At 41.0% G+C, this 27615-nt stretch overlaps 1 protein-coding gene across 1 annotated transcript; it reads left to right on the forward strand.

The window, feature by feature from the left end:
* The first annotated feature begins 1369 nt into the window (after nt 1-1369).
* Nucleotides 1370-27615, forward strand: chmp1a (charged multivesicular body protein 1A). Its single transcript, XM_088997588.1, has 7 exons — nt 1370-1494; nt 5332-5351; nt 5856-5933; nt 8777-8923; nt 16518-16646; nt 16805-16998; nt 24685-27615. Exons 1-7 carry the CDS (start codon nt 1488-1490, stop codon nt 24704-24706), a joined length of 597 nt encoding a protein of 198 aa, XP_088853714.1. The 5' UTR covers nt 1370-1487; the 3' UTR covers nt 24707-27615.

Here is a 27615-nt window from a genome sequence, read left to right on the forward strand (position 1 = left end):
CGGAATCCAAAAAGGTTCATCTTGGAAGGCATAAAATGGGGAACATGAAAGCTCCACACACCAAGGCTAACCAGTCAAGTAAATATTTTTTGGTCACAATTATTGAAACAAAATGCATTAAAAAAATAAACAAAACAGAAAAATAATTTCTGTTGGACTCTGTTACTTGTTCACTGACCATACATTTTTTGTAACTTTTATTGGTGTATCTCTTGCAGTACTAGTCCAACTCACTCTCATGAAAGCAGACAATCACGTCACTTCTTGTTTGTGCACTCAAAGCTGTCCCTTGAGCATCATCAACTAAATCTAATAAAACTTCATTTAAATCAACATTTATTGAAAAATTGAATCATTTTCAACATTCAAAACATGATTACACAGCGAAATACTCGAGCTCAATAATATCTACTTGTGTTAAACGCCGCAAAATCATGGATGGATTGTCCTGACCGCATGCTCTACAAACTCGCCACGGACGCCCTCGCCTTAATATGCAAACAGTACACGTGTATCGTTGCCAATCACACAGACATAGGCTGCATTAAATATCCTACCTGCAGCTGAAATTTGCATACTCTGCACGGCAGCCAATCAGAAGCCTTCTTCCTTCCGGATTTTCCCGAGCGTTATAAGGCCGTGCATTTGCATATCATTTTCCAAAGTAGATGCACAGAACCTCAGCCCCAGAAGAAAGATTCAAAAGAAGCTAGCAACATTTATGACACTACAAAACGTAAATAATACGTTATCCCGTGACTGTAAAGTGTTCTTGAGAGTTTTGAAAGGCGCTTAGTGGCTTGTAGCAGACAACGCAACACAGACATCTTCAGCAAGGGTATTTGTGGTAGGTACATCCTTAATTTAAAAAAAAATCCGTTATACTGTCCAACATAGTTTCTTTTTTTGTTTTTGTTTTTCTTTTTGCGATTAGTCGTCGAATTGTGTTTCAAGTTGTGAAAAATGGGGCAGGCAACTTTATGGGTGTTTTTTTTTGCCATTAGTAGTCTGATTGTGTTTCAAGTTGTGAAAAATGGGGCTAGCAACATTTCTGAGTTGTCTGCCCTGGTAGTTGCCTGCCATGGTGTCTGCTAACTTTTTCTCATGAGTTTCAGGCACTGTTTTTACTATAATTTGGACAAGTTCGTTGGGCCGGATTAAAAAACCTAATTGCACACTAATCGCGCACGCACACACACACGCGCGCACACACACACACACACACGCACACACGCACACACACACGCACGTACACGAACACGCACACGCACACGCCTGCGGGAGAAGTAAGGAAAGGGGATATTTTCTGTCGTCAGTAGATGGCAGTGTCAGAAGATGGACCAAGTGAACGACGTATACACCAAGCAAGGAAGATATTTCATTCCGTCACCATTGGACCAGGAAGTTCCGTGGAGTTGACTATCAAGCAAAACAACTGAAAGTGTTTTTTGTTCTTCGCCAAGAAACCAATAAACCGACGTTTCGAAATGGACGGTAGGTTGTTGAACAGTTTGTCGTTTAAAATTCCCCAGCAACTATTTTTGTAACTCAGTGTTTTATGTCGTGGGCTTGGACAGACGTTTGGCAAAGATGTGTTTTCATGATGCAAATGCTGCTTATAGTGAATGTTATATCAGAATCAGAATCATCTTTATTGACAAGTATGTAGAACACACAAAGAATTTGTCTCCGATAGAACACGCTGCACTAGTAGTCAAAGTCAAAGTCAGCTTTATTGTCAAATATGCTAATATGCATGACATACAGCACAGATGAAATTAATGTCCTCTCGGACCCAGCGTGCAAGACATGCAAGGCACTTATAACGTGGCTAAAAAAGACATACAATTGACAACAGACAATACATGTAATTTCTGTATGTAAAGTAAGGTAGTGTCGTATGGAAAGTGAGGTAGTGACGTATGTAAAGTGAGGTAGTGACATATGTAAAGTGAGGAAGTGACGTACATAAAGTGACGTAATGTCGTAATTGCAAAAACAAACAACTAGAAAGGGTTGAAGTGAGGTCTTGTCTAATGAGAAATAACAAAAAATAGTATCATCAGAAGAAAAATTGAGGCACTATACTGTTCTATTTGGGTTACTATTTGGAGAGTTAATGGCTTGGGGGAAGAAGCTGTTTAAAGGACAACCGACACCATTTTTTTTTGTTTCCTAACTGACATCAGAAAAACGTTTTATAGCATCTAAGATACCCAAAACACGCAGTCTGATATTTTTAGTCAAATGCAAAACACAAATAAAAATGACTTAAAAGTGTCCCAAAACTGCCACAAAATGAGCTCAGAAATGGCGAGATCCAAAAAGTCCCTCCTTGATCGTGAGGTCACGCCAGGATACACTGTCATAAACTGCCCTGCTCGAGAATCGAAACAATGGCTTCAGAGAGTTCAGATTCTGAGAAATGCTTTCTTGTTACTCATCCAGTTATGAATATGATTCAAATAGTTCTGAGGAGGAAATGATATATGTTTGCAATCAATGAAAGAAGTCCTTCCATATTCAATTCGAGCCGACTGAACTCCAATGTAGCGTCCCAGTAAATGCACATGCACAAGCTCCATTGGAAATGGGCTGATTTGTCTGCTGGGAATTTGTGTCAACTTAACACCTTCCTCAAGCGTTTTAGCGCAATTGGTAGTCTTGGTGCGACACACAATGATTCACCATCGCCTTATTTATGTAGTTTTCCTTCTAATTTCGCGATCATCATGTCTGCCCATCAACTGCATGTTTCGATTTACATTTGGTCACTTTTTATGACTATTTACTCGTGTAAACTGCTCTTTTCTTTTAATTGTATGTGGATTGTCTTTATTTTAAATTCCCAGAATGCTGCTGCTCACCTCACAACAGCAAAGATATCAATTATCAGAAAGGGGCATTTTACTATTTGCTATATGTTGCTGCAGTTTGTTTGCTGTATTTTCACAACCATACAGTGCACACTAATAAAAGGCGCCGTATCAGTTCAGCTGTATAAAATACATTCACAAGACATTTATTTTTTTATATTTATTTACTGGACATAGACATGGTAAAATATATGCTTGCTTAAAAAGGTTTTATCAAGGTGTCAGGAACAAGGCTGAGATTGGTGGTACTATGTTTAATAATGGGCTCATGTTATTTTTTGATTCATCCATATCCACAAATCTATCCAAGTCCTCATATTCTGTTTCTGAAATGAACAGTTGTGCAAGTTCACCATTGATTATAATACATTTTGTTTTAAGCACCTCCCCACCTTGATTGGTGAATTTTGATAACATGCATTCATTGATGCTTTTTGTCGTGGCATTTTAGGGGTAATATTTGTAATGACTATCACCAGCATAAAAAATAGCTAGCTATCTGTTAGCTATCTATTCACTATGTAACTGACTGGCTATCTAGCTAGCTATCTGTTAGCTATCTATTAGCTAGCTAGCTTTCTAGCCGAGTTACTTCCCGGTTGAGTGAACGCTGGCACGTGTGGCTGCCGCTGCTCACCCGCAGAAAAACTGATCCTGTGACTGTAAAGTGTCCTTGAAAGTTTTGAAAGGCGCTTAGAAATGAAATGTATTATTATTATTATTATAAAATACAAGTCACGAAAATAAATACAAATCACATGAAACAGAGGTACCTAACCCTTTTTTGACTCAAACTATACTTGACCTGTGACTGCAAATGCACGCATGCATGCTACGATGATCAATAGCCGTCATGGATCCTAACATGGACAGAACAAAAAAAATGCATTTAATATAAGACTAAGTTTGACCCAGTGAGGCAGTGCATTTTTAGCACAATTGTGACCTGCCTGCATTTTTAAAATACTCCACATAAGAATTTTTTTACATTGCCGTCAGTGAATTGCAGACAAAAAACATTGACTATGAACAAATAAAATATAGCTGTGATCACTAGTTGCAATTGCCGACCGCTAACAACTTCCTGTAATGCGAGTAATCACCACCATAGGTTATAGGTGACCATTTTTGTTTGTTTGTTTGTTTGTTTTTATTTTATGGAAAATACTTTTTGTGAGCTTGAAAGTAATAAAAATGATAGGATGTTTACGTTGCACTGTACACAAACTCAAAAATGTTAGGTGCTTTTAAATGAAATTTATTATTATGCAAGCAAGCAGCTGTGGAGAAGATGTGCATCTCAACACTTGATGACATGCTTTTCTGTGAGTGATTAATCATATAGTACGGTCTATTTTCTCTGTTACATTTTATTTACAGAACTCCAATTTTAATACTGAATTGCTCACCTCTATTCTAGAGGTGAACAGTAGGAAGTTGAAAGATGTCTCATCCAACCAAATCCAGATGTGATGTTTAAAACCTGAGACTCATTGTTCAAAGCCACTTTGTTTTGAAAGAGATATTTGGATGGTCGTACCGGGTGTCCTTTTAAGTGTCAATGATTAAACGACCAGCACCTGCGAGGCTGCAGGCAGGGCTGACGTCGCTACCCGCTGGTCGCCAATCTGATCGGGACGACCAGCACCTGTGCAGGTGTAGGCGGGGCCGACAGCGCCCCCCGTTGGTCGCCAACCAGATCATGACAATATCTTGAATACTGCCCAAATTATTTTCTCAATAAAGATTGTGACAAAGATAATCATTTTTACTATTGTTATTGATATTATCGACATTATTATTATTATTATTATTATTATTATTATTATTATTATTAAAGTCAAACAGGAGCATTGCGTCCTTGGGACGCGGACGTTTCTGAGACATGCACTAATCAAGCGGGGAACTGGATTTAGATCCATTGCTTTCATTGTTTTTAACCAAGACTGAGATGGAAGCGCTTAAAAAGGACGAAGATGAACATGGAGGGAGGATTATAATCACAAGTAAAAGAATAAACAGACGATTATGGAAGGGTAACCAGGTGATGACCCTTATAGTGAATGATTCGCAAAATAGGGTGAGGTGCTTATTGCTGATATTAATAACACACACACACACACGCACACACACACACACACACACACACACACACACACACACACACACACGCACGCACACACACACACACACACACACACACACACACACACACACACACACACACACACACACACACACACACACACACACACACACACACACGTACACATGCACACACCTTTCACCAGGAGTACCCAACCAGCTGGGTGGGTACTCCTGCCTTAAGTATGAAAATCGTTCAAGCAATAAATGATTTTTAGTAGGTTCATTTCAGGTAATTCTAATTAACTTCTTCCAAACCTACTTTTCACAATGTCAGTTATCCTAATGTTGCCATTTTGTCTTTCCACAGACACACTTTTCCAATTAAAGGTATGTATTTAATATTTAGAAATAAAGTGGCACGAAACCTTTTTTGTTCATGGCCCAACATAGCCCTTTTTTGGGTGGCCTTGCATGTTCATGATAAAATATGATAAAATTCAAAGATTATTTCAGATTTAATGTTTTATTACCATCTTATTTAAGTTTTTACAAATGTTACTTTTGTGTACTTATCCTTTTTTGTTTTTTGTGTGTATAAAATTTATTCAAGATTTAACTTTTTTTTAGATTTAGATCTTATTGATGTGTATTTTTTTTGCTGCAGCAGCAACAAGATCTATGATGAGTGATCAGTTTAACTAGATACATCTCAAAATGATGACGAATGAAAAACTAAAATGAAATTCAAAGCTATCTCATTCTTGTAAGAAAAGTGTTTGAGTCCAATCAGCGTCAGTGTCCTTCTGGTGGTCCAACACAGTGGCATCGGGCAATTTTCAATGAAGAACCCTACATGTGAATTTCTTCCTTATGTTTTTCTTCGGTTACCAGTTCACCTCCAAACAACTGGAGAGACTAGCCAAAAAGGCAGAGAAGGAGTCTGATAAGGAGAAAGCCAAGGTCAAAAAGGTGAGCAAAATACCTCACTGCCATTGTTTTTGATTCACTAACATCAGGAGTTTAAAAATTATTTGGAAATTATTGAGTAGATTTGATTGCAATGTTTTACGTGCTTTCATTAGTAATGCCTCATTTTAGCATCAATGTCCAGCATCAATGTCCAGGTGGTAAAAAAGTATTGCACCACCAATGTGATATTGTCCACAAGATTGTGGCTGCAAATCCTTTTCACTTCTGATATTATAAAAAAAACAACTAGTTGTTATACACCAGGGGTCGGGAACCGATGGCTCACGAGCCATGTATGGATGGCTCTTTTGATGATTGCATCTGGCTCGCCGATAAAACTAAATACACATTCTTGCTTTTTCGCTGTTCATTTCCTGTTTGGGCTGCAGTTGGCGGAAAGCGCAACTTTGATCGGATGATACTGGCGGTTCATGTTGAAACAGGTAAACGGCCCTTTTAAATAAGCCTGACGAGTAAAAAAAAAGATGATTATCATACACTTCAGGTTGGAATGGACCAAAGGATTCACCTTTGTGGCGAGAAAAGGTTCTGATTCTTATTTGCAACGAAACAATACCATCGATGAAACAGGCGAATGTCAGTGGCACTTTGACCAGCCCCATGCTAACATTAGCATCAATATACTTCTGTGAGAGACAGCAGAAAGCAAGTGTGGAAGCTAAAGAGCTGTGTGCAGGCTAGCTAGCAGTAACTTTACGTATGGACCCAGCAAGTTTGATTGGATTGGATTGGATTGGATTGGATATGCCTTTATTAGTCTCACAGTGGAGAAATTTACATTTCACAGCAGCAAAGTGATGAAAGGAATGAAAGTAGAAAAACAAAATACATGTTGACAAGTTGACTTTCATTCCGATCGTTTGGCTGGATTTTTCCCAATCATGAGGAACGGAAAACCATTCATGTTAATGGTGAATACTATCACAACGTTATTTTAACGTGAAAGTCAGCTTTATTTTCAAATATGCTAATATGCATGACATATTTTCGTCAATGGATGCTACAGCTGCGTGTTTGCTTTCAACCATTAGCTTGTAGTCGACGTGCACATTCCACCATGATGTCCCTGATCCGCTGGTGAAGAGACGCTTTGATCCTCTCCTCCTCCTCTTTCATCTGGAACTGCTTTATGTAACAAAGAGGGTACAGAAAGTGCTTAAGAATGAATGTCTCTCTGTGTCTTTGTGTTGTCATGTTATTTGTTACTTGTTTTTTTTTTTGTTCTTTTGACTTCAAGACGGCGCCGCGAGAGTGGCTGCCTTTCCAGCAGCTCCTGTGTTTTGCTTTTCTACTTTCATTTCTTTCATAACTTTGCTGCTGTGAAATGTAAATTTCTCCACTGCGAGACTAATAAAGGCAAATCCAATACAATACAGCACAGATGAAATTACTGTCCTCTCGGACCCAGCATGCAAGGCACTTATAATGACTTTAACTAACATAATAAACACAAAAAAGAGAGAGGGGAGCCGCTGCGTGTTCACGCTCCGCCATCTTGAGAAAAAAACAAAAATAACATAATATGACAACACAAAGACACAGAGAGTCATTCATTCTTCAGGACTTGCTGTACCGTCTTTGTGTTGACATGAAGCAGTTCTAGATGAAAGAGGAGATGATCAAAGCATCCTTTTCAGTAGTGGATCAGGGACATCATGGTGGAATAATTAAATAATGCATTCTGACATTTTGTTGAAAAGTGGCAGCGCGGGTGTGTTTGTGTGTGTGTGTGTTTGTGTGTGTGTGTGTCTGTGTGTGTGCGCGCGCGTGTGTGTCGCTCTCACTGAAAAACATTTCGAAATATTTTACTGTTATAACTCTAAGTCAAAAACATTCCCGACCCCTGTTTTACAATGTATGCAAAATACTTTAAATGTTTTTTTAGAATTGCAGGTAAATTAATCAAAATGTGAATTTATTAACAGTTAATGTTAAAGTTGCGTGCATGTGGGTGTGCACGTGTGCCTTCCCAGCACAATGAATGGAAAATTTACATTCCACAAATGCCCTTTTGAGAAGGGTGGAATGTTGTGCCTCATCTGTAAGAAGTTTAATTACCACCAAAGCAATTCAAATTTAGCCTTCCACATCAATGCAAATTACCCAGTCATGAGTGCAGCAAGAGCTAACCTTAATATCGAAAACTTTAACAATAAAGGGAGCCATAGCGAAGCTCTTCGCTAAACTAAACTAGAAAACACCCTGTGTTTGTTGTGTTCTCTGTAGCCTACTGGATTTGATTTCATCACTTTATTTTGTAATGTTGAACTGTGATTTTTTTTAATATTCTAACTTACAGCACTGTGATTTAAGGATCTGTTTTGATTCTTTTTCATTATCTGAAGTGAGTTCAGTGTTGAGTATTTGCTAAAAAAAAAGTATTTTTACAGTTTTTGATAGTTTAACCTGAGCAAGCACAGTTTCAGGACCTGGTTTTCCACTTTTTTTATTTTGCAATTGTTTGGAGATTTACAAAAACAAACCAAACAGTGATATTCCCCCTCGTAGTCGAAACAAAAGATTTTACGTAGGACTGGGGACTTGTCTTAAATATAGCAGAAAGTAAATGTCGATGACTACATGTTTCACAGTCCTCGATAATGAATTGAAAAAGGAAAGTATGTTTTTTCTCAGCATTTTTTCAATGAAATTAATATATTAATTAATAAATCAATTAATTACAGTTTAATTAATGTTTCTTCTTTTTTTAATCTCTTGACAGCACTAGCTTTGGTTTAATCTTTGGTGACAAGACATTCAGTTAATGCACCATATGAGATTGGGGCACTGTTTTAATTAACTATGTCATCTTCTCATCACAGGCTCTGGAGCAGAAAAATGTGGAATGCGCTAAAGTTTATGCTGAGAATGCCATCCGGAAAAAAAATGAAGGTCTGAACTGGCTGCGCATGGCATCTCGAGTTGACGCTGTGGCCTCCAAAGTCCAGACTGCCGTCACAATGAAATCAGTAAGTCAATGGCAATACATTGACAACTTAGGAGACAGTGACACTTATTGTGGTTCATGGGGACTCTGCCACGAAAAACCGTAAAAGGGGGGGGGGGGGGTTTACCTTCCCAAGGATTTTTTTTGTGTATTTGGATACCTGCATGTTTAAAATATATAAAGTGTATTTATGCTTTACTAATGTTTTAATTGGAAAACCTTACATAGTAATTAACATTCATCAGCATTGCATTCTAAGTGAGGTGAAAAGACTTATGTTGGTGGCGTAGCACTCCCTTTATCGGGGATGAGAATTCTCCGTCGATAGGTGGATTTCTGACTTTTTCAGACCAAAATCACCATTCTCGAGAAAAGCGCAAATCCGTTTACAAAATTTCAGGGGGCGGGGGTATGGGCAGTGTTCCAATCGCCCACCTTCCGTCTCGGTTGGTGTGTGTATGGGAGGGCCAACTCCACGTCAGAATTTAAGTGCTGGCACAAGTACGACTATCATATACTGTACTTGAGCTCCTCATAGTGTAAATATTTGTGTTTTGCGACATAAGCATTAAAACGTGTTTGTGGCAGATGACTCGATTGTACAACCGAGTTCTGATGTGTAATGACAATCGGATTAGCGGTAAATCGAGTTTCACCCTTGCCATGCCCCAAAAGGGTTAGAAAAGAAGGATGAAGATCGAGCGAGGGAAATTGACAAGAGTACTGGGATCAAAAACTGTTTTAGATTGGTTACGTATTTTTATTGGTCTGAAACTTTGTGCTTTATCTGTACATTTCTTTGTTTTGCTCTTTCAAGCATTTGCATCCTAGATCCTATGATACTCTATGAAACATTCGCTTCCGGGACGAGCGGACGCTGGCGCGCTTTGGCTGCCGCTGCTCTCCCGCGAAATGTTTTTATCTTCTTTTAGCCTTTTTAACCTCTTTTTAGCTTTTTTTATGGTTTACGAGCCTCTGGAAATACCAGACAATCACCTACGAACGTTGGCTATCGATCCATCTCTTGATCCCGGTCGCTTATCCGGATCACAGACGAAGTCGCGTTATCATCTCCACCCACCTGTTCCCGCTGTCGAGGGCTAACCTGGCCGCTGCCTCTCTCTCGGTGTTGCTGGCGAATATCATGTCGCTTCTCCATCGACCTGTTGGACGGCTACAGTACTCGGCGGCGGAGCTGCTGAAGTTCCGCGCCCGATGGACGAACGTGCCACCGGCGATTCTCCGGTTCCCGGAAATCGCTCGTCGCCCTTCCCGGAGGTATATCCACCGCGGATCACGTCGAGGCTTTCACCTCGATGGCTCCAAGGATATCACCTCCCTCTGGTCATCCGTCCGCCAGCCGCGCAGAAGGAGCAGCCGCTCGGTCGATCACCGTATGTTAGCCGGCCTGGCTAGGTCGGCTAATGCGCCTCGTATTGGGGACGCCACCAGCGTCAACTTCGGCCTCCTCAACGTCCTCTCGCTTACGGGAAAGGGGTGTCTTATCCAAGACATTCTAATTGACCGTAAGCTTGACTTTTTTTGTATAAATGAGACTTGGCAAATGGCGGGAGACTTCTCCGAGCTCAATGGCGCGACTCCGCCAGGCTTTGTTTACATTTTAAGCCCCGCCTCTCAGGCCGTGGAGGTGGTCTGGCGATAATTTACCGCAAGAACTGGAAAATCCTTCAAGTTTCAGTCCAGGAAACCCTATCGTTTGAATGCCTTGCTTGTAAAATTTATGGACCCTCACCCACCATCATAGCCACTGTATACCGTGCACCAAAACCACATTGTGACTTTCTAAAAGAATTCTCTGATGTCCTCACACACCTCTCCACCCCGTCACCAAATGTAATTATTCTCGGGGACTTCAACATTCACATGGACAATTCCACTCTTACCCTCACTAAAGACTTCACCTCCTCACTCGACAGCTTTGGTCTCCATCAATTCTCGGACTTTCCCACCCACATAAAAGGCCACACCCTGGACCTCATTTGCATGTCTGGCCTTATCCCTAAGAATTGCACAGCGAATGAACTCCCCATAACAGACCATTTCCTGGTTTCTTTCACTGTTTCCATCACCCTCTCTCTCCCCAAACCCCCCCCCCGTGTCATCTCATATCGCAACATCAAGGACATCAATGTTGCCACCCTAGCTGAGATGATCGCCTCCCTGACTCCGGACTGCAACTCATCTCCTGATGAACTTGTTTCCAGTTACAACGCGGACCTCACGAACACCCTCAACGCCCTGGCTCCTGTAAAGTCCCGGTCGGTCCAATTCACCCGGTCTGCACCCTGGTTCACTGCCCATCTCCGCTCCATCAAGGCAAAATCTCGCCAACTCGAAAGACTTTACAGGAAGTCTGGGCTCACTACTCACAAGGACATGTACGCAACTCACCTTACCCATTACAAGGACTCTATCACTCGTGCAAAATCGCAATATTACTCTGGACTCATTGACTCTAATCCTGGAAACTCACGGGCCCTGTTTTCCCTCTATCACAAAATCACACAACCTCCTATCTCTCTCCCCTCACACTTCAATTCCTCTGAGACATGCAACACTCTGCTTATGTTCTTTAGTGAAAAGATAAACAAAATCCATCAGCACCTCGGGTCCTCTGTCCCCCCCACCTCTCCCAGCCTTTCTACTCCTTCCCAACGACTTTCTGCCTTTGAACTCCCCCATTCCTCTTTAATCTCAGACATTATCACCAAATCCAAGAACTCCTCCTGTCAACTCGACCCCCTCCCTACTATCCTTATAAAGTCCTGCTTACCCTCTCTTCTCCCATTTATTTCTACCATTATTCACTCCTCATTATCAACTGGAATTGTTCCTATCCCACTCAAAACCGCAGCTGTCACTCCAATCCTGAAAAAACCTGGCTCGGACCCAAACGATTTCAATAACTTACGTCCAATTTCCCACCTCCCATTCATCGCCAAAATTCTTGAAAAGACAGTTGTGTCCCAGCTTCACTCACACCTCACTCACAATAACCTGTACGAACAATTCCAGTCTGGTTTCCGCCCCGCCACAGTACTGAATCGGCTCTCATAAAAATCACGAATGATCTTTTTATGGCAGCCGATGCCGGTTCACTCTCCATCCTCATCCTTCTCGACCTGACCGCAGCCTTTGACACCATTTCCCACCCTATCCTGCTCGACAGACTTTCCACCCTAGGCATCACACATACCCCACTCCGCTGGTTTCATTCCTATCTCTCTGATCGCTCACAATTCATCCAAATCAACTCGTTCACCTCACGGTCCTCTCCTGTGTCCTCTGGTGTGCCTCAAGGGTCTGTCCTGGGGCCACTTCTCTTTATTATCTACCTACTTCCTCTTGGCAATATTTTCCGTAAGTTTGGCATTCACTTTCACTGCTTCGCGGATGACACCCAACTCTACCTCTCCAGCAAGCCCACCTCTCTTCCACCTTCATCCCTCTCACTTTGCCTCTCAGAAATTAAATCCTGGCTTTCCCATAACTTTCTCAAGCTTAACAGTGAAAAAACCGAACTTCTTCTTGTCGGTACCAAATCCACCCTCCACAAAACTAACAGTTTCTCTCTCACCATTGACAGTTCAACCGTGTCCCCCTGCCCTCAGGTCAAGAGCCTGGGTGTCATCCTCGATAGCTCATTATCTTTTCAGTCCCATATAAATAACATAACTGGGTCTGCTTATTTCCACCTCCGTAATATTAACCGTCTCCGTCCCTCGGTCACCCCTCACACCACTGCTATCCTTATCCACAGTCTCGTCACCTCCCGCATCGATTATTGCAACGCACTTCTCTTCGGTATCAACCAGAAATTTCTCCATAAACTCCAACTCGTCCAAAATTCTTCAGCCCGGATCATCACTAGAACCCCCTCCTTTCACCACATCACCCCTGTCCTCCAGCAACTCCACTGGCTACCTGTTAAACATCGTATCGAATTCAAAATACTTCTGTTTACATTCAAAGCCATCCATAACCTTGCCCCTCCCTATCTTTCTGACCTGCTTCAAATCTCCGTTCCCTCTTGGTCCCTCAGATCTTCATCCTCCCTTCATCTCTATGTGCCCTCTGCCCGTCTCACCACGATGGGTTGCAGAGCTTTCAGCCGCTCTGCTCCCAAACTCTGGAATTCTCTTCCACCCAACATCCGCAATATTGACTCCCTCCCTATTTTCAAGGCTCACCTCAAAACCCACTTGTTTAAAATTGCTTTCAATGTATAGTTCTATCTGCTATTTTATTACAGTAAAGTCTCGTTATATCGATATTGGATATATCGATAGTCCCGGTTATATCGATACTATTTCTATGCACACACGGAGAAAATTACATGCAAACAGGGTCGGATATATCGATAGTCCCGGTTATATCGCTATTTTTTGGACTCCCTTGAATATCGATATAACGAGACTTTACTGTATATATCATTTTACTTATGGTTTTATTGTTATGTGCTTTGTTTTATTGTTTTTATTGTAAAGTGTCCTTGGGTGTTTTGAAAGGCGCTTGAAATAAAATGTATTATTATTATTATTATTATTATTATTATTATTATGTTTAAATTGACAATATAATGATGACTACAGATTGAAGAATGAAAATGCATTCAGAAATGTGGCAAATGGTGAAAGTCTTACATAAACTTTACAACGAACAAATGCAATATTTGAAGCATGGCAACAAATGAAACTGATATACCAGTTTCGCCATACTGGTAGCCCAACAAACAAGTGATTTTTCCCAAATACAGTTGAATTTCAGTGATGGTTTTGTGGTTATTAAATTGCTAAAATCGGTGTGCTTCCGGGGGCTTCGCCCCCTGGGCCTCCAAAGGGGCGTTGCCCCAGCACCCCATTGGGGGCCTGCGGCCCCCAGAACCCCACCTTTTTTTTCCGACTTTTTTTCTCATTTGTCATTCTCATCCTTGCTTTATGCTCTGACTGCGTAGCCAGCTATCCCCGTGCAGCCAAAATGTTTATGATAAAACAGTTCATCTTTTTGATCAGGATGAGGAAAAGAGAGATGTGCTGCCAGCCCAATCTAGATCTTCTGATCAACAATCAGATTTTTACAAAACCTCCTCCCTCTGTCCATCCCTCTCTCCCTCCATATCTACCAGTGACGTGCAGTCAGGGGAGGCAGGTGAGGCTGTGCCTCACCTGTCATCATGGAAATATCAAATGAAAAAATAAATTAAAGTTATATTTACTGAGTGATTTGTACTTCAAAGTTCTTTTCCATTTAACTTCACCATTTTTGGATTTTTTTTCAAAATCGCTGAATTTTCACATTTACCGTTCAAATACTAAGTAGAGACGAGCGGTGAGGTTGCAGCCGGCTGAGCCTCACCATGGATTGCGCAATGACTATGCGAACTGTGCTGGCTTGCTCTGCAGTGGGACCGCATTGCTGTCCCTTTCCATATCGCTATTAAAGTGTTCAAACACTTTTAGTACATTAACTAAATTTCTACAGTTTAGCTGGTGTATATAATGTAGAGTCATTTTACATTATAAACACTGTACTACACTGTTTATTTTATTTTATTTTTATCAAAACTGTGTGCATAGGTGAGGCACACAGTTCTCCTGCCTCATGACATGCTAGTGATTGCAGAGATTCTTCTTGCGCCTCTTCGGCTGCAGAATAATAGAATTAGTGAGAGCAGGCTACAATAAACAGTTAGCAAGTTAAGTGCAACCAACCATTTTTTCGTGATGCTTGGCCTTATTTTCAGAATGGAGGATTACATATCTAAATTGAAAGAAATAGAGAGACTTTTAAAACTGAAGAAAGAGAAGGAAGGCTTCTACAAAGAAGGTATAGATGCCTTTCTTCAGAAGGAGCGGCGCATGGACTTCATTTATAAGTAAAGGTAACACGATAACCATGTTTTTTTATTCTTTTTTTCTATGCTACAGTTTATATAAAGAATGCTGACATGACATATTAAACAACACACGCTAACTGTTTCCAATCAAATGGTGAATAAGCTACTCTGTAGAGTTCATATGTTTGTAAATCTGACTGTGATTACGTCAGTGCCTCACCAGCCATGAACCTCACCGCACGTCACTGATATCTACCTACCTCCTTCCGTAGCACATCTACCTATGTCTTAATCAATCAGCATCTTAACAGTACATAAGGATCTGGCACAGCCTCTTACTAAGGATCTGCATTGTAAATCATTTAAATTCTGTCCAGTACGTGGCACCTTTCTAGTAGCAGTGGGGGATGCATGAGAAGAGTTGTGGGGTTAATCAAGACCACATTTAAACCAGTAACCATGTAGAAATCAAACAAAGGGTTTTGTGTACAATGAAATATTTTGTTTTTTTTTAACCGCATACTTACCTTTTAGTGAATAATAGGCCAAGTGTGATGCGCCAAGTGTTGTGCAGATTTGGATGGCATTGCCATTTGGAAAAGCATATTTTTTTCTGAGCAAACACGTCTATCTGCAATATCGCTGCCAATATGACTGTATGTTGTTCATCGTTGTACTAAGTTCATCCTGTCTACTTGATATCTAATTGTAAGCAGATTCTTTACTTACAGACAGTGTAGGTGTTCAAATAGCTGACATGTTTCGGCGACTACTTCCGCCTTCGTCTGTAATACGTCTGTGTAAGCTCTCAGTCGTACAGGAGTGGTCCATCGATGAGAAGGTTTCTTCAGCCGTCATCTGTACAATTGTGAAGGTTTCGGACGTTTCGCCTCCTATCCAAGAGGCTTCGTCAGCGAACTAAAGTGACTTTACTTTACTTTAGTTCGCTGACGAAGCCTCTTGGATAGGAGGCGAAACGTCCGAAACCTTCACAATTGTACAGATGACGGCTGAAGAAACCTTCTCATCGATACACTGTCTGTAAGTAAAGAATCTGCTTAAAACTAAAAAATTGTATGTTGTTCATTTTTATTTGTTTATTTGGGGGTATGGGGTAAATAAAGTATTTTGTTAAAGATTCGGAACAGTGACATGTGAAGTGGCGAGGGATCACTGTCAATTCTGAATGTTAGGGGATTCAGTTGATCCAGCGCCATATGTTTTATGGGCCATATCTGATGGGCCTATCCCTGCTTATCCAGGACAATGACCACTGTAGAGATTGAGATCCCTGTGTTAAAGGTTCATTACACCTTCGATCCATCCATTTTCCGTACCGCTTATTCCTCATTATGGTCGTGGGAGGTGCTGGAGCCTATCCCAGCTGTCTTTGGGCATGAGGCGGGGAACATCCTGAATTGATTGCCAGCCAATCGCAGGGCATACACAGACAAACAACAGTGACTCTCACACTCACACCTAGGGACAATTTGGAGTGTTCAATCAGCCTGACATGCATGTTTTTGCAATGTGTGAGGAAACCGGAGGACCCGGAGAAAACCCACGCAAGCCTAGGGAGAACATGCAAACTTCACACAGGGAGGCCGGACTGGTACGCGATCTGGCGACCTCTGCACTGTGAAGCCGGCGTGTTAACCACTCTATTGTGCCACATTGTGCTTTTGTTGGATTTTCTTGTTCAACTGGTCTATAATCATGTAGCTTCTCACAAAAAATTACCATATGCTTTCTCTCACAGGTGACTAAAAACATGAGCCAGGTGACCAAGGCTCTTGACAAAGCGCTGAATTCTATGGATCTTCAAAAGGTCTCTGCTGTCATGGATAAATTTGAAAGCCAAGTACAGAACCTTGATGTTCATACCTCAGTAAGTGACAGCCCATGTACAGCTTTTTGTTTCTTGTCTGTGCTTTGATCATGCATTTTGGTATTAGTTTTAACTATCTTCGCAGGCGTTCTACTCAAGGCTTTTGAGGACCTCTGGATATGTCTAGTTCAAAATTGTGTTTGTTTTCACAACACCAGGTAATGGAAGACTCCATGAGCTCTGTAATGACACTGACAACACCACAAGAACAGGTGGATGATTTGATCCACCAGATAGCAGAGGAAAGTGGCTTGGAGGTGATGGACCAACTCAGCAAGTTGCCTGCAGGAGCCACCTCAATGGGTGCAGAGAGTTCACGCAGCCAAGAGAAGGAAGACCAGCTTTCCCGACGGTAAGTTAGTGTTTCGTTGCTGCGTACTCTGCTCACTCTCCGTCTATCACCTTTCACCCGCCGCAAGATGATTGTCATCTGATAGTTTTAACTGTTGACTAACGGCAAACAAAGGAGGGATGTGGTTAGTTGCGCTCCGATTTACATGCAACACAAGCCGGGCAAGTTCACATGACTTTTGTCCTGATTTTGACATTATCTTGAATGTCCATAGCTCAATTTCAAACCAATATAGATACAGGTCATTCTATAAATAAGACTTCTTATACAGATAGAAGCTTGCTTCTTTCTTGTTTTCAAAAGTAGTCTACTGGAAATGTCTTATACCTTTCCCATCTGTGCACAAGCTTCCACATTTCCTCAGCATAAAGATCTTTGGACTGATGTCTCTGCCAGTCACTTTCGATTTAATCGATCCAAAATGACGCCCTAGTTAGCAGAAGTCAGCAATTGCTCTTCAAGAGCATCGATTTTTTGTTTTTGTTTTTTTCTTTTGTATTATATCGTATTTTCACATGGTGTTTGCTGTTATTTTGTGTGAAGCCAGTGTGTAATGTTTTCAGTGTTTTTGGCCACTACATTCGTCAAAGAATCTGTGATTGCGCCTTCTTGGCAGTACGCATGTACCAGCACTCATTTTGTGTGTTAGGAATGTCTGCGCTAGTTGCCATCACTGCTGGATAGCCCTTTGCTGCTTGTGTATTTTGCACCTTTAATGGGCAGCATTTCTCACAGATCCATTTTGTTTTGGCGAGACGTTGGCGCTGTTGTACAGTCTGCAGTGGTCTGATTTTCTGGATGGGTTATGGATCCAAGGATGGAGATCCTTATTTGGAACTGGGAGACAGGTTGGAATTGAATTGGATTTACATGGGACATGAGAAGTGAACCAAGTACCTTTTTAATCAATTTTTTTATCTACTTTGAAATGAAGCTGGTAGCCGAAGTATACATCTTGAGAATCTGAATCATCTTTCTTGGCCAAATATGTAGAACACACAACGAATTTGTATTTGGTAGTACAGGCTGGACTAGTATCATCATCAACAAAAAAATGACAAAGCAACTCTATGAACTTAATAAAGATGAAGATGCTCAGTAAAAGGCTCCCAAACATAAAATGGTCATCGGCACAGCAACATTCAAAGTGTGGAAAGACATTCCGTAATAAAAACGTACCCTGTGACTGTAAAGTGTCCTTGAGTGTTTAGAAAGGCGCTTACAAAGAAAATGCATGATTGTTATTATTATTATTTTTTATTGTATGAAACTCATGACAAAAAGTTACCGGACACCAGGGCAGACAACTCTGAAAAGTTGCCTGCCCGGCCATAAAGTTGCCTGCCCCATTTTTCACAACTTGAAACACAATAAGAAAAAAAACCATTGTTACAAAGTATTATGGATTTTTTTTTTATTCAGGATGTACCTCCCACAGGCAGGTGAGCAGCAGCAGACACACGCGCCGGCGTTCACTCAACCCGGAAGTAACATAAAGTACTATATCTTTTTCTTTGTTCCCGACCTCAAGAAAGTCCTTGTAACCTGTCATGGTCCCCGAGATTTAACTTATCTCGGGATTTACGCACAACAGGTGGTTTGCACATCGACAGTGCAGAGGTCATGGGTCCAATCCACCCTCCACGCAGTGTTCTACCCGGGGGCCTGCCTATGACTCTGGTTTCCTCCCACATTTGAAAAAAGCTATTCGGAAAATGAATGAATGAATGAAAAATTACTTAAGGAAATACAAATGGCAATAAGTTTCTGACGGGTACCAAACAAAATCCAACCAGTCCCTGTGTGAAAAAGTAATTCCCCTCCATTGTTCAGTCACTTAGTAATTGTGACACATATACACGCACACACACTTGATTTGAATTCATCTTTTTTGGAATGCAACTTCCAACTTGTTTTTCAGTGTAGTCACGATGCAGCATAGAGGAGGGACCACCTGTTTATTGTAGTTGTAACATGACAGTACAAATTATTAGATTACCTTTTGCAAGGTATGCTGATGTGTTTGTTAGATTTACGATTGGGCCTTATGAGATTTAGATTGCGCCATTGTCATGGAAAAATCTTGAAAAGCTTTGAGGTCCAACTAGATCGCCTCCCGACAAGTTATGTCCATAATTAATAAAATCACTTCAAATGACTTTGACTGAGCGTATTTTACAAAGATTCCACAGCATATAGCTATAGTTTAAGTTTTAAGACTTGCGCTGAATATTCACTAAGTCTTGTTTTCGAGTTGATGACGATGCCCATGTGACGTCACGTTTGGACCGCCCCTGACCGAGAAAGCGACACACAATGCATTTTGGGTACTTTGTTTGGTCTGAAAACTTCATGTTGATCCGTGTTGATGGCGAAATTAGAAGGAAAACACATAAATAACGCCATGGTGAATCGTTGTGTGTTGCACCAAGACAACTATTTGATATTCGCTGACACAAATTCCCAGCTGACAAATCAGTCCATTTCCAACGGAGCTTGGGCTCAATCTTCTGCATTTTCTGGGTGCTACATTGCTGTCATTGGCGGCTCGAATTAATATGGGAGGACTCCTTGAATCAATTGCAAACATTTATGCTTTCCTCTTCAGAACTTGAATCATATTCATAACTGGATGAGTAACAAGAAAACATCTTCTCCGAATCTGAAGCCATTGTTTTGATTCTCGAGCAAGGCAAGACGTCATGGCATGATGTCACGAACAAAGGAACTGGCCATTTCCGGATTCATTTTGAAGTCATTTTTATTGGTGTTTTTCATTTAACTAAAAATATCAGCCTGCCTGATTTGGGTATTATAGATGCTATAAAACGTTTTTATAATGTCAGTGGGAAACACAAAAAAATGGTTCCGGTTGTCCTTTAAATGTAGTGTGTACAAACCTCATAGCACAGTAAGAACCCAATTTATTAACTGTCTTTCAAATCTGAAAAATATCCCTGATCAGTTAATAAATTTGTCTCAAGGAATATGGCGTTTACATACTATTTCACTGATACTTGGAGGAGGAAACGGAAATAGATTAAAATAACATATGCACTGTGATTCATCAAGATTGCGTCTGTTTTAATACGTTTTCATTGAAGGGGCAAAGTTAAAGAAATCAACATTTATTGAAAAATGGAATCACTTTCAACATTCAAAACATATTATTCCACAACGAAATATTCAAGCTCAATAATACCTACTTGTGTTAAATTCCGTCAAATCATAGATGGTTTGTCCTGACCGCGCGCTCAACAAACTCCTCACTGAAAGCCCTCGCCTTCACGCGCAAACAATACACGTGTACCGTCGCCGAGCACATAGACATCGGCAACCTGCAGTGAAATTTGCATACTCGGCACGGCAGCCAATCAGAAGCCTGCTTCTTTCTTCCGGACTTTCGCAAGCGTTATAAAGTCGTCCAATTGCATATAATTTTCCAAAATAGATGCACAGAACCTCAGCCCAGAAGAAAGATTCAAAAGAGGCTAACAACATATGTGACGCTACAAAACGTAAATTTACATTAAACCGTGACTGTAAAGTGTACGTGAGACTCATGAAAGGGGCTGAGTGGCTCGTAGGAAACAATCCAAACGTTGCATTGTGCACCACAATGACGATCGACTGCTGCAGCAAAATCTAGCCATGCACATTTACCGTAAATTAAGCAAGGTAGTATTTGTACTCGGTACATTCTTGATTAAAAAAAACGTTATACTTTGTGACAATGTTTTTTAATGTGATTAGTTGTCTCATTGTGTTTCCGGTTGTGAACGATGGGGCAGGCAACTTTTCAGTTATCTGCCCTGTTGTCCGCTAACTTTTTGTCATGAGTTTCAGACGCTGTTTTTACTATAATTTGGGCAGGTTCGGCGGGCCGGATTAAAAAGCCTCACGGGCCGTATGTGGCCCGCGGGCCGTAGTTTGCCCATGCCTGAACTAGATGATAATAGGTCACAGTTAGAAAACCATTTTGAGGAGAAAGGATTTTGTGTACATGCAGGATAAACGTCACATGTTCAAAGAGTATACCTTAGACGTGAAGAGTTCATCTCGCAGGTGATTCCGCCATATTCCATCTTTCTATGCCTCATCCCACCCAAGATTGTTGTTTGGAGTTCTTCATCTGTTATTCCCGGTGCCAATTGCCACCATGAGCGGTTCAGTCAAGGACTTCAGTCACAACTACTATTGTCCAGTTCCAAAGAAACCAGCACCCTCGGGATTGAACGACTACAGACCTGTTGCTCTGACGTCTGTGGTCATGAAGTCCTTTGAACACCTCGTGCTGAACCACCTGAAGAACATCACCGGACCTCTGCTAGATCCTCTTCAGTTTGCCTACCGGGTCTGTGGAGGATGCAGTCAACATCGGACTGCACCACATCCTCGACCACCTCGACAACACAGGAACCTACGCAAGGATCCTGTTTGTGGACTACAGCTCTGCGTTCAATACCATCATCCCAGAACTCCTCATCCACAAACTTCTCCAGCTTGGAGTGTCCCCTACGATCTGCCAGTGGATCCTCAGCTTCCTGACAGGACGGACACAACAGGTCAGACTGGGGAAAATATCATCCTCAACACGAACCACGAGCACTGGAGCCCCACAGGGATGCGTCCTCTCTCCATTGCTCTTCTCTCTCTACACGAACGCTGCACCTCAATGCACCCAGCTGTCAAATTCATAAAGTTCGCAGACGACACCACGGTCATCGGTCTCATCAAAGACGACGACGAGTCTGCGTACCGACAACAAGTGGAGCAGCTGGAGCTCTGGTGCAGCCGTCACAACCTGGAGCTGAACACGCTCAAGACAGTAGAGATGATCGTGGACTACAGGAAACATCCATCACCACAGCTACCCCTCACACTATCCAACTGCCTTGTGATAAACGTTGAGACCTTCAAGTTCCTGGGAATCACAGTCTCCCAGGACATGAAGTGGGAGGTCGCCAAGTCTATCCTGAAAAAGGCCCAACAGAGAATGTACTTCCTGAGGCTGCTAAAGAAGCATGGCCTGCCACAGGAGGTGCTGCAACATTTCTACACGGCTGTCATCGAATCCATCCTGTGTTCTTCCATCACCGTTTGGTTCGGGGCCACCACAAAAATGGACAAAATTCGACTTCAACGGACAGTTCGGAGGGCGGAAAAAGTCATTGGTACCGCCCTACCCACTTTCGAGGACTTGCACACTGCAAGAATCCAAACTAGGGTGCGGAAAATCATACTGGACCCTCCGCACCCTGCCCACCACCCTTTCCAGCTACTCCCCTCAGGCAGGCGCTACCGATCCATGCGCACCAAATCCAGCAGACATTTAAACAGCTTCTTCCCCCAAGCCATTAACTCTTTGAACAGTAGCCCAAATTGAACTGTATAGTGCCTCTTCTCAATTTTTTGATGATGATGCGAGTGCAGCCTGTTCGACCGGAAACAAATTCCTTGTGTGTTCTACATACTTGGCAATAAAGATGATTCTGATTCTGATTCTGACAAGCCAGGAGTTTGTAGAAGTGCACGCATTGGAAAACTGCGGTCCTTGAACAGGATGTTCATGGAAAAATACATCAAATCGTCCAAGGAAGGCCAGAGTTGTACGGATGTAGATTTTCCAAATAAACACTTTGTAATTCCACTGCAAGGTTGAGTTAGTTCCTTCCTGAGAAAGGGCTCGGCCGAGGCATTTTTTTTTTTTACAATTGAATGTTGCTGTGCCGATGACCATTTTGTGTTTGGGAGCCTTTTACTGAGTAAGTTGCTTGTTCTGTAGCCACAAGGACATAAGTCTTCTTGTGCCGGTCCCAAGCCCGGATAAATACAGAGGTTTGTGTCAGGAACGGCATCCGACGTAAAAGCTTGGCCAAAACAAACATGCGGATCAAACCTCTAAAGATGGAGGACACTGATTTGCTGTGGCGACCCCTTGAAGGGAAAAGCCGAAAAGAAAAGAAGACCTTCCACAAATGCTCCATTGCTTAATTTATGGTAAATATCCTTTGCTTTGACCATATACTGTTTGTCATGGTGCACAATGCAATGTTTACGTTGCGTCGTCTGCTACAAGCCACGTGAACTTCTCGTTTCACAATGCTTTTAATAGTAATAATACATTTAAATTCTAAGCGCCTTTCAAAACGCTCAAGGACACTTTACACTCACGGGATAATGTACGTTTACGTTTTGTAGCGTCATAAATTTTGTTAGCTTCTTTTGAATATTTCTTCTGGAGCTGAGGTTCTGTGCATCTACTTTGGAAAATGATATGCTAATGTATGACCTTATAACGCTTGGGAAAGTCCGGAAGCACGAAGCAGGCTTCTGTATGAAAACTGCCAAACAAACCAAAATTCAGAAATTTCCAAACCGAACAGATTTCAAAATCGAAATAATTTATTCTGATTTCGAAATCTTCGTTCATACGTTTGCTTTATTCAATAAATATTTGGAAATTGGATGAATGTATTGAGATCAGATTTGAAAAAAAATATTGGATATATTGGATATTGGATATGCCTTTATTAGTCTCACAGTGGAGAAATTTACATTTCACAGCAGCAAAGTGATGAAAGGAATGAAAGTAGAAAAACGAAATACATGAGCTACTGGAAAGGCAGCCACTCTCGGGGCGCCGTCTTGAAGTCAAAAGAACAAAAAAAAAATAAATAACAAATAATATGACAGCATAGAGACAATATGACAAAACAAAGACACAGAGAGACATTCATTCTTCAGGACTTGCTGTACCCTCTTTGTGATGACATGAAACAGTTCTAGATGAAAGAGGAGAGGATCAAAGCCTCTTTCCACCAGTGGATCAGGGACATCATGGTGGAATGTGCATGTCAACTACAAGCTAAATGTTGAAAGCAAAATCAAATGGAATTTAAAATCAGAAACAAGAGGGCAATCTTCATTCAAATCAAAATAATTCAGTCGATCTCAGAAACCTTTATTCTCAGTTAAAGAACTGAACATATTCTGCCAAGATATACAGTGAGGCTTGTACGGTAAGTTTACATTTCATGTCAAAAATTGTAAAATATAGTTTTGTCGGTTTATTTATTTTAAATAAAGCTGAAAAGGGACCATGTCATGGTTTTCGTTACTGGTATGCCTCGTTTCAGGATTGTCCTTTGCTGTGAAATAGCTTACCGGTATACTGTATGTTGCAGCTTTGAGACACAAAGTGCTAAGGGGGTTGTCTTTAAAGTAGGTATTTCCAACTCCGAAAAGACACGAGGATGTCCCTTCTTTTGCACCATATCTCCTATGCTCAAAAGGTAATACTGAACAAAATACTGTGGCCACAAAACCGCAACCTTCAAGACCCTGGCTGTGGCAATAAATTCTGTCCACACAATCTGACCGCAACAATAATAACAGTGTCTGAAATAACGTCTGACAAAACGTCTCCACCCCGGTGGCTGACAACTTCTTCAAGGAAAAAAAAATTGCCAAAGGTTTCTGAAATCGACTGAATTATTTTGATTTGAACGAAGATTGCCCTATTGTTTCTGATTTTAAATTACAAAGGTTTGCTTTATTCAATAAAGCAAACGTTTAATTTGAAAAAAATAATCTTTCGTTTTGTTGTTTTTTTTTCCTTGAAGAAGTTGCCTTATTTTTCACTCCAAACTCACTTTAAAGTTAACCATCTTTTTTATGTTGCAGGCTGGCTGCTCTGCGGAACTAAAAAGTGACTGAACTCAGCTGTGCAGGAAAAAACACATTTGATGATGGCAGTGGTGGTATTTGTACTGTGGTCTCCTACAAGGAAATAGTATCAGCCTTCACTTTTCCTTGTTTTGGCCTCACGGTTGTGTGCCCCCCACACCTTGTATGCTCTTTCCAAATTGATTCCGGGTTTTCTGAACTGTATAATTACAAAAATAAAGATGTACAGTTTTGATTCACAAAACTACTTAAGGGACAACCGACGTCTCCGGACAAGTTGTGTCCATAATTTGTAAAATGGCTTCACATGACTTCTACTGAGCGTATTTTACAAAGATTCCACCACATATAGCTATATTTTACGTTTTAAGATTCGTGCTGAATATTCAGGAAATCTTGTTTTTGAGTTGGTGACAAGTCCGTACGCGACGTCACTGAAGGAACGCCCCTGACCGCAAAAAAATACATGTTGTAGCAGTGCTTCCATCACGTCAATGTATTTTGCTTTACTTGTTTGGTCTGAAAACCTCGTGTTGCATCAAAAAGCCGCCAGAAGAGGGCGACCAAGCTCCAAGGAATTTATCAGCCTGTGGAAACGGGCTGATTAATTCATCAGAGGAGCTTGGACGCCATTTTCTGCCTCTGTTTGGGTGATACATTTACCCCCAATGTTGCCTCAAAATGGCACGGAACAAATTCTTTAATCGATTGCAAACATGTATGCTTTCCCCTTCAGAACTATTTAAATCGTATATATAACTGCTTGTGTAAAAAAACAAGGTTGTGTAAAGCTTGTGTTAAAAAAAAAAAAAACGTGTATATAGCATCTAAAATACCCAAAACACACCGTATTTTTATTCAAATGCAAAACACCAATAAAAATGACTTAAAGTGTCCAAAATCTGCAAAAAATTGAGCTGCAAATTGGGCATTTTCAGAAAGTCCCGCCCCCAGTTCGTGACGTCACGCCAAGACGTCTTGCATTGCTGGAGAATAAAAACAATGGCTTCAGATTCGGATAATATGCTTTCTTTTTACACATCCAGTTATGAATATGATTCAAATAGTTCTGAAGAGGAAAGCATACATGTTTGCAATCGATTAAACAATTTCTTCCGTGTTATTTTGAGGCAAATGGGCGGGGGGGGGGGATGTCTCACCCAAAAAGAGGCAACAAAATGGCCAGCGATCTGTGAGGAATGAATCAGCCCGTTTCCACAGGCTGATACATGATTTCCATGGAGCTTGGACTCCCTCTGCTGGCGGCTTTTGGATGTAACACACAGTTAAAAAAAAAAACAGTACAGCAAAATACATTGACGTGATGGAAAGACGCTACAATGCGTCTTTTTTACGTCAGGAGACGGTCCTTTTCTGACGTCACGTAAGGACTCGTCACCAACTCAAAAACAAGACTTCCTGAATGTTCAGCGCGAGTCTTAAAACGTAAAATATAGCTATATGCGGTGGAATCTTATTAAAATACGCCCAGTAGAAGTCATTTTACAAATTATGGACACAACTTGTCCGGAGACGTCGGTTGTCCTTTAAGTGATCATATGCGAGTGGGACATATACTACTCTCGTGTACCTGACTTTGGTCAGACATTGTTGGCCTTTGCATCTGTTAGGAAAACCAATTGGGTGTCTCCTCTCAATACATTCATCCAATTTCCAAATATTACACTTTGGTAAGACATGTTTGACTTTGTGAACTCATTCACTACCAGACGATGTGCAAAAATGTGTCCACTCCAGTGCCAGGGTTTTTGTCATTTTCACTCAAATTGCAGGAACCATAGAATAATAATAATAATAATAATAATAATACATTTTATTTCCAGCGCCTTTCAAAGCTCTCAAGGACACTTTACAGTCACAGGCAGGCATAGATACTATAATAAATAAACTACATTTACAAATAGAATACAATAAATAAAATACAATTATAGATATAAACAAGAGAGAGAGCTACACAGAAAATGCAATTTTAAATAGGTGGCTTTTGAGATGGTGTTTGAAGGTGGGAAGAGAATCGATGTTCCGAATGTTGGGAGGAAGTGAGTTCCAGAGTTTGGAGCAGCTGAAAGCTCTGTCCCCCATCGTGCTGTCTAGCAATGTTAGGTCTCAACAGGACATAAACATTCAATGCAGCGTAAGAAACCTTAGACTCTTCTTTCATCAGTAAAAAAAGTTACTTTCTAAGTTATATTAGTCTGGAGTTACCTAAGGTGCAAGTGGGGGCGGCTGTACAACAGGAAAATGCTGCCCGTTCGTGGGAGGGAACAACATTGCCAGATGTTTGACCAGCGCTTGATCGGCACCCCCTGCAAGAAAAAACAAAACCTGAACAAATTCATTTCAATTCCCGAATAAATACAGGAATGGCAGTGAGTGAGTTAAATAACAAACATCCCACGATTTCCACCTTCTATGTTAAATACCTGACTCGGAATTGAAGTGCACTGAAGTACACTTTTTTTGTCCAAGTCAGGAAAATCGGTTTTTGCCAACAGCACCTTGGCACAATCAATCATGTTTTTATTTTCTGTGATTATACCCATATAATCTGCTGTACTGTTACGGAGTTTAACATGTAATTAAAAAAAAATCATAGAAGGTGCAACCTGAAGTGCTTTTTGTTGGTGAGCGGATTTTTTTTAAAGGCATCTGAATGTTTTGTTTTAAACAAGTTTACTTTTCTTGTTTTGTTGATCATGGATGTTTATTCTAAAGTATCCTTTGTTTAAAACACACAAGAGCAGACAAACACCAGGAAAGAAGTCTGTCTTAACTTGTGACTCAGCAGCTTTAGTCTGTTACCTGTCTCTCATTTGTGCATTTTTGCAAGGGGCGGCTATTTATACTGAGGAGCTTCGTCCTTACAGCACTTTTGCTTATCTGGCAAAAATAAAATATTTACCTCCA

The sequence above is a fragment of the Hippocampus bargibanti genome, linkage group LG05 (genome assembly GCF_051943395.1).
Source record: "Hippocampus bargibanti isolate YZ-2025 linkage group LG05, ASM5194339v1, whole genome shotgun sequence".
Taxonomy (NCBI): domain Eukaryota; kingdom Metazoa; phylum Chordata; class Actinopteri; order Syngnathiformes; family Syngnathidae; genus Hippocampus; species Hippocampus bargibanti.